The sequence below is a fragment of the Antrostomus carolinensis genome, unplaced genomic scaffold (assembly GCF_000700745.2).
Source record: "Antrostomus carolinensis isolate BGI_N321 unplaced genomic scaffold, ASM70074v2 scaffold2303, whole genome shotgun sequence".
NCBI lineage: Eukaryota > Metazoa > Chordata > Aves > Caprimulgiformes > Caprimulgidae > Antrostomus > Antrostomus carolinensis.
This window is the reverse complement of record NW_010307053.1, coordinates 11,410-19,909: the sequence shown is the minus strand read 5'-3', so window position 1 is coordinate 19,909 and position 8,500 is coordinate 11,410. Positions and strand designations below refer to the sequence as shown.

The 8,500-nt window shown below is 53.4% G+C and overlaps 1 protein-coding gene across 1 annotated transcript; it reads left to right on the top strand.

Annotated features, from left to right (window-relative positions):
* Window positions 1–487: 487 nt before the first annotated feature.
* CDCP2 (CUB domain containing protein 2) lies at window positions 488–4,759 on the top strand (the record flags this gene model as incomplete). The annotated part of the gene is made up of 3 exons (XM_010165282.1): window positions 488–841; window positions 4,068–4,246; window positions 4,445–4,759. Coding segments are annotated over 3 exons (848 nt in total), but the record flags the coding sequence as incomplete, so codon positions are not given.
* Window positions 4,760–8,500: the final 3,741 nt, after the last annotated feature.

The window sequence follows — 8,500 nt, the reverse complement described above, 5'->3', positions numbered from 1 at the left end:
TTGGGGTGGTGGGGTGGTGGGAAGGATGTGGGGACAGGTCCCCAAGGTGGCAGTGGTGATGCTCTCCTTCCCAGGGCAGCAAGAGGGGATGATAACGGAGGGGAACCCTTTGGGGAGAGCTCATGAGATGGTGGTGTGAAGCAAAAAGCACCACCCAATGCAAATGGCATCGTTGTGGCTATCCCAGGCCCTGGGTTGTCTTTCTCTTGAGCAAGAGCCTTTCTACCTTGCTCACGCCATTCCCTGGAGATATGAGTTTTCCCTGTCAGCCCTTGTAAGACTTCGGCCACATTGGGCATTGCCATCCCCCAAAACCGATGGGTGTCCGTTGGCCAGTCGCGAGGCTGGGGCACAGTGAGGTGGAGGACAAAGCACACCTTTAATAATAAAACAAGCCACCAGCCACCAGCTCAGCCCCCAGCTCACCCACACACAGGGGGCTTCAGGTTTGCTTTGATTCTTTCCTTTCCCCTTTTTCCCTGAGCAGGTGAGTGCCAGGAGGTGTTCACCACCATCAAAGGGAATCTCTCCAGCCCTCGATACCCCAACTTCTACCCCAACAACCTCAACTGCCAGTGGAGCATCCAGCTGCCCATGGGCTATCGGGTCAAGGTCTTCTTCTTGGACATGGAGCTGGAGGGCCGGAGCAGCCTGACGGGTGGCTGTGACTACGACCACCTGTCTGCCTTCGATGGTGGCACTGAGAACAGGTCCCTGCTGGGGCGGTGGTGTGGGCGGGAGAGCCCAGCGCCCATCACCTCCCACAGCAACCAGCTGCTGCTGGTCCTCCACACTGACCGCAACATGGCCAAGAGAGGCTTCTCCATCGCCTACGTTGGAGGTAAGGTCTCAGTTGGGTGCTCCTCAATGCTTTATTTCCATCATGATGTGCCTGAGACCATGTAATTTCTGGAGTGACTGTGCAGTGAAGATACCTCTCTGCAGGAGCAGAGCACGTGGCTCATCAGGGATGGGGTGGATCAGAAGTGGTGGGTGAGCTCCAGCTCTCCCAGAGTGAGCTACGCATGCTCCACATCATGTTTAGTATCCAGGAGATGGTTTCCAGCTTCTCCCCACGTCTCTACCACTGCTGTGCTTCTGCTCCTCTCTCAGGGTGTGAAGGAGAGAAAACCCAGGAGGTTTCTAGGGGACCAAAGTCCCAGGGGAGGTGACCAGCTCAAGCATCACAGCCCTGTTCCCTGCTCCCCAGGATGGTCTGACCCCACCAGCAGAGCAGACAGACATAAACCATGTCCTCTCCTCCACTGGCAGCAGCACCAGAGGGGCAGGACCCCCGGGGTATGGTGCTTATCAAATCCACCCAGCCAGCCCTACCCGGCACCTCCTCACCGCCAAGTGCCCCGTGTCCCAGCCGGTGCATCCCCAGCTGGTGGGAGGAGCGGTGTGTAACCTTCCTCACCTATTTGCCAACCTTTGCACCTCAAAAGCCAGCAAATTTATGGTGTTCATTGTATTTCAAGATAATTACATCTGAGCTGACCCGTGTGTCAGGGATGACTCAGGCAGGGACAGCCTTGCCAGCAGGCTGGAGCTGGAGCAGGGCTGCTGGAACAGGGGAACAGGAGCTGGGGGTGGCTGGCCCTGGGTTTGTGAGCTTTTATCCCTCAGCAGAAAAATCCTTCATTTCCAGTGTAGCACAAGGGATTTGGGGTATGCAGCTCTAGGAGGAAGAGGTGGGATGGGGATTTGTCCTGAACCTCTTCCTGGTTTCGCTAGGGCAGAGCTAGTTTTCTCAGTGCTGTGTTTTGGTTTCACTGTGGGATTTGTTATGAGAAGAACGTTGATAACTTATTAATGTTTTCAATTGTTGCTGGAAGTCGAAGGACTTTCCAACTTCCCTGTGTAGTACAGTACTAGTCTGCAAGGACAAACTCTGAGTGGCGGAATATTACAGTTAGTAATTCAAATTGACATTTGGCTCTGCCAATGGGATATTCCATATTAATATCATGTCATGTTCAGTGTATTAATGAGGGTTGAACGGAAAGCCCAGGGATTCTCTTGGATTGTTTGGGCTCACTCTTCTGGGATTGCAGTTTCAGTTTCAGGACTGTCTCTGCTCCAGGATCTGGGGACAGGCTGGGCATCAGTCGGTGGGTGGTGAGCAATTGCACTGGCCATCACTCATTTGGAGAGTCTGTTATTACTGTTATTGTCATTATTATTGCAATCATTATTTTATTTCAATTATTAAATTGTTTTTATCTCGACCCACAAGTTTTCTCACTTCTACCCTTCTGGTTCTCTCCCCCATCCCATTGGGAGAGGGTGAGCAAGCGGCTGTTTGGTGTTTGGCTGCCGGCCAGGATAAACCTACCACAGCCTCTGCAGCCTCTGGAGGGAGAGAGATTGCACCAGATATCTAGTAGGGCTTCAGCGTGCACAGCAGGTCTGCCCCTGTCCCTGTCCTGCCTATTTCTCACTGTTTTACAGCAGTGTGCAGAGAGAAATCTTGGCCTCACTGTTTCTGGTCATGGAGAAACCCCATTCCCAACGGACGAGCTTGCAGGCAGATAGATGGGATGTGAGCTGAAGAGTGAGGGAAGCCCCTTCACAGAGAGGGACGTGACATCTCCCGGCATCATGAGGCTCCTGCATCCCCCAGTAGCACCGGCCTCTCCCTGCTGCCAGCTTCCTTGGGAGCCCTGGGTGGCAAGGGGACCCCCCAGCCTCCACATCCACATCCACAGCTCTTCATCCACGAGGATGTTTTTCCTTTTGGACTCACAAAAGGGTGTGACGTGGGCCAGGCGTGGGTGATTTAGGGCCATTTGAATGAAAGCCTTCATGCCAGGAGAGAGTATCCGTTTTCTCCTCCTCCTCCTCTCGATCTAATGCACTTCAGTTATTTGGTAAATCTTCTAATGGTTTTATAATGCACTAAGTGGAGCAAAGTGACACTATTTTTTTGTATTGATTTTATTGCATCTTACCAGTTTCATAAGGCCAAAATTCAGAGGGAGCTGGAATAATTCAATAATTCATATTGCCCAAGTGGTTGGTTCAAGCTGAGCAAGGATTAACTTTACAGAGGGGGGCATTTTTCCTCCCTGCTGCTTTCCCTGTGTGGATGCTTTCTGCATCCAGACGGTCCCAATACGGTGCCAGAGGGAGGGTGCTGGAGAGGGACTGGGTTCCCCACTGCCTCGCTCTTCTGCTCAGCATCACAGGCAGCTCAACAGCAGCTCCCTCCGTGCACTGTTCGCCAGCTCCCCAGCAAAAAGACCATTCTAGGGGAGGTGGAGGGCTGAGGATGCTTGGGACAGGACCTGGGCTGGGCCATCCCTGGGGAGGATGCCCTGGGGCTGGGGACCCAACTCATCCTTCCCTGGGGACCACATGGCAGCCACACAGCTTCATTGCTCTGGGGCAGGCAGATGTGGGGGTCCCCCTGGGCTGTGTCTTCTCCATTTTGTCACTGTAGGAGTGTCTTTTGCAGCGGTGTGTAGTGTGCAGGGGAGCTCTGAGCCATCAGCAAAGCTCTCACAGTCTAATCCTGGGCAGCAACTCAAATGTTTTTCTGGCTTTGCAACGATGGAGAGCAGCTGCTCTCACAGGGTAAATCCTTCCTTGCTTATGGCAAGGACAGTGGCAGTGACAGTGTGATGACATTGCCTGTGATGGCACTTGGGTGTCACTCAGGGAGCTGGGAAGGAGGACGGGGCTCAAGAGGATTGCTAGTGGTACCTCTCCCCAGCGCAGAAAGGGAGCAGGTTGTGTGTGACCTCAGCATGGGACAGGGCTAAAATATTGATTTATAAAATAATAATGCTTTCTGCATTTTGGGTGTAGCTCCTTTATCCCTGAAAACTCATCTCAACACGTGAGTCCTCTGGCAGCAAGGCCAGGTACTGCGAGATGCATGGCAAAGCCATGAGGCTGATGTCCCCACTACTCCTGGCACCATCGGTCCCCTGCTTGGTGTGTGATGGGGACAGGAGCTTTGGAACAGCTGTGGCTCTGCACTGAGCTACTGCAGTTGCTGCAGCCAGGGGAAATCTTTTCCCAATGGACCTTCGCATGTACTTTGTTTCCTGTCCCAACAGTTGTTCCCATGAACGTCAGCTGCACCCGGACCGACTTCCACATCCAGATCCCCGTGCAGTCCCTGGCCCAGCTGGAGAGGAATAGGATTTATTTGGGGACTCCTTCCTGCGCAGCCCAGGTGGTTGGTGGGAACTTTAAAATACACACCAGGTTTGACACCTGTGGCACCGAATCCCAGGTGAGTGGTTGGCAAACCTTCCTTTAAAGGACCTTCCTGGTACTTCCTGTGCTAGTCGTACCAGCTGCAAAGAGGCATTCCCAGTCCCTCTCCCATCTCCCCAGTAGATGCTGGTCTAATTCATGGCCAACAGCCCTTCAAACCCCTGTAAAAATGAGCTGCACAAAGCCCTGACGAGCCACGACCCTTGTCTTGCAGAAACGCAACAACACGTCCGTCATCATCAGCACCCTCTACATCGATTTTTCAGCAGGCGACCAGGAGGATGTCCACCAGTACGAGGTGCAGTGTGAACCAAAGAGGAAGGAAGCCTCGGTGACCCTCATCGCCAGCCCTGACCCATCCAGGCTCAGCCAGGCTGAAAACCTGGTGGATGCCCAGCAGCAGGAGGGGGGAGAGATGGACACCCACGAAATCAAGAGCCAGGACACCAGCGACATCGTTTTCATCAGCATCTGCATCCTGGCCGGGCTCCTCATGGTCATTGCGGTGGTGGGACTGGTGCTTCTGTAGGATCCTGCTCCCCAGATCTCCTGGGCTACCCAGGGATGGAAACAAACCCCACAATCCACCCTCACCCCAGGCTGAGCACTAACAGCTGCTCAAACAGAGATACAGCTCCCAGGCCCCGAAATGCAGCCTGAACCCAACCTCCACCTCCTCCCAGCTCCTGGAGAATCTGGGCGATAGGCAGCCATTTCCCTTCCCAATTTGTTTTCCTCTGTCTCAATCTGTCCATTTGGCTTGGGAATGCAATTCTTGCGCTTCCTAACTCCTCCTGCACCTGCTTCAATTTGTTTTCCCTCTGGTGCTGCTGCTTTCAGGAAAGTAACGTTATTTGCTGATGGCTACAAATCATCCTGACAATGATTTCTAGCTGAATTCTTGAAGGTACAGACTATCCCTTCATATATCCATGTTCCCAACAAATATTTTCCATGCTCCTGCCTGTGCTCAGGGAGGGGAGGGTGTACTGTAGAGCTGTGTTATAGGTATCTCCACGTGGCACACATAGACATTTGCTGGGTGCCCTGGAGCTCCTTGTTTGATCTTCACATGTCATCTAACCCACCCCTTTCTCACAGGACTCACCTGAGTGCTTCAGCCACCAGCAGCTGGAGGGAAGGAGAACAATCTCTCTTCTCTGTGTTTTCCTCCTTTCCAGCTTGCCTGGGTCTCCACCGCTGTGAGCTCCGTACCGGCACTGCTCCCGGAGTCTGAAACCGTGGGCACGGAGCTTTCGGTAACCTTGGCCTCAGCAGGAGGGTCTGGCTCCCCTGAGACACCAGACCTCCTCTCTTGGTCCTTGTAGAAGGTGAGCTCAGCAGCTGAGAGCATGAAAATAGGGGTCCTGTGGTCACCTGCACCTCTAGAAAACTTGGGTTCCTGCTCAAGAGTCCTGATGCTACTGATCGCTGGTTGGCCAAACAACCCCTGCTGCCTCTTGTGCCGTACCAACATGAAGGAAATTCCCTTTCAGCATCACACAGGGGGTGGCTATCACAGAGCAGCCTGTGTCTCTCCTGGCATGGGTCAGAGCCAGTGTATGGTGAAGCCAATGTGAAATCTCACTGCAAAAGCAGGGTGAGTGCAGCCCTGGGATCTTGGTGCCTGCCCCCAGCCTGCACAAAACACACTGTGGTACAGGGAAGGATCTTAAAATGTCCAAATGTGATCACTCAAGGGCAAAAAATTGAAATGCAGGGCAGTGGGTCATCCAGGAGCCCTTTTTTTGGTAGCGCTACCTCCCAAGGAGAATCCATTGTAAGCATCACACCGCACAGTGAAACTCTCTTGCTGCTAAATCCACTTGTGGGACTTTTAGCAGTGGCCAACAGCACAAGCCCGTAGGTGAAAAGCTTTCCTGACTGATGTCCTGCTTCCTGCACCTGCTAAGACAGATCTGTACCTGCTGCTGAGCATCAGAGGAAGCAGCAGTTAAGGAAAAGGATGGTGATCAAATGGCTTTTCCTCCTGGTTTGTACCAGCCCATGGATGCCTCAGAGGGTGTCCTGGGAGGGAAGAAGGCACAAATCTGTGCCTGCCTGCTAATGAGAAGCCTTCATTATCAGGGCCCTGATTGATTCCATGTTTGTTGGTGCAACATGTCGGCAAATGTGAGATTTCTGAGTGAAATATTTGCCACTCTGTTGAGCTCCACTAAGGAAACATTTTGAGAGCGTGTTGTGTACGTAGGTGGGAAACGAGGCTGGACCCCCTTGCTGCCTGCACAGCCTTGCTGCCATTTAATTGCTGGGTATATAACCATCAGCTTGAGACAATAGTTACAAAATCTGACAACTGAAGAGACACAGAGATATAATTAACCTTCCTGGCAGCCCAGATTTTGCTGAAACAGGTGAACACTGCAGCGGCTTGTGCTTGGTGGGGATCCCATAGCACCCATCAGCACCCAGCCCCTCGCCCACAGGACAGAAACCTCCTCACCCAGCCTGAGCCTCCAGCACCCTGAGCTATGCAAGGAAAAGAGGCTTTTCTGGGTAGCTGTTTGTGCTGCACTTAAATAAGGAGTTGGACCTGGTCCCAGGGTCCAGCAGCAAAACGGACTGCTGTTGCACTCGCCCCAAGGAGGATTTCCAACTCTAGCTCTGCTCCAAAGCTGCCCGAGCATCCCAGGTGCAGCACTCACCTGCACACACCCCTGGGGATACGGGACTGGTGCTGTGGGAGCAGCTCCTCTCCCCTGAGCCAAGGGGCTCCCCAGCACCCCCAGCCCCACAGGGTGTTATCCAGGGGCTCATAGCCAGGGCAGTTAACGTGACTTGAAGACTTAGAAAAGCCCTTTCCCAGCTTATTCCTGAAGGCATTCACAGCTGCATCTGCTGGCAGTGAGCCACTGGAGCTGGTCATCCCCCACTAAGTGAGGAAATCCTCCTGTGGTTGCCAAGCACCAGCCCTCCTCAGCCTCCAGTCCTGCTCCGGCGTGTCTCAGCATCTTGTTTTCTCCATTAGGTTTTGGCATCCACTCTTTACTTGCTCACTGACATCACCTGTTAAACCACCTCTGCCCTCTGCCCTGATACACAGTGCCCTCCCTTTCCAACCCAAATGTAACACCCTGGGAAGCTGCTTCTGCAAAAAACCTGGAGCTGTCACCACCAGCCCTGGTCAGGAATCCTCCATCCTCTCAGATACCCAATGCCACTGAGCGTGAGGACCCCAATTAAATCCATGCTGGCAGTGTGGGGCAAAGGGCCCATCATGGGGACAGAGGTAACACCGGAGTTTGGAGCCCCAACCATCCTCCTGGCTTGGTGACCAGGATGAGGGGGCATCACCTCACCACAGTTAAGGCAGGATTGCTTTCCATCCAAAGCAGCAATGGCCAAATGGCTCACGATGTGCCTGTGGCTTTGCAAAGCACCCCCCCAGCCCTCTGGGGTTGGAGGGTCCTGTTTGCCTCATTGCCTGTGATAACCCCTTGCAGATTTCCAGCCTAAATCTGATCCCATCTGGTTTGTCCTGCTTGCCTCTGCACAGTCTGCTCCCCAAATCACCTAAGAGCTTCCCCAGCTCCTTCCCCCCAATACATGTGATAGTTTCACAGGGTTAGCCCTTGGCCAGTAGCCAACCCAGCCATTCACCCACTGCCCCCCCCATCCCCAGGGTATAGGGGAGAGGACTGGAGGGCAGGGTAAGGAGACTCGTAGTGTGAGATAAGAACAGTTTAATAATGGAAATAAAAGAAAACTTTAAATAATACTAATATTAAAATAGTAGTGATATTGATAACAGTAACAAAATACACAAACCATGTGGCCGTGCCATGGACTGGAGCAGGGTTGGCACCCTCAGCAGTTCTCCTTCAGCAAGTGCATCTGTCCTTGTCCCTGTGAGTGAAGGCCCCAGCAGCATGGGAGGTCACATTAGGACAGCCAGGGGGGTAAGAAGATCCCCGGTAAGTGGGTGCAAGGTCCTCTGGCTGGGCACTGCCCTGGCTGGGGATGGAGCTCAGCCAGGCGTGCCATGGACTGGAGCAGGGTTGGCACCCTCAGCAGTTCTCCTTCAGCAAGTGCATCTGTCCTTGTCCCTGTGAGTGAAGGCCCCAGCAGCATGGGAGGTCACATTAGGACAGCCAGGGGGGTAAGAAGATCCCCGGTAAGTGGGTGCAAGGTCCTCTGGCTGGGCACTGCCCTGGCTGGGGATGGAGCTCAGCCAGGGAGGGGGGCAGTGCAAGCCCACAGCCAGGAGAGAGGGACTGCCTGGGTCATTTTGTGAAAGAAACACTTTTTC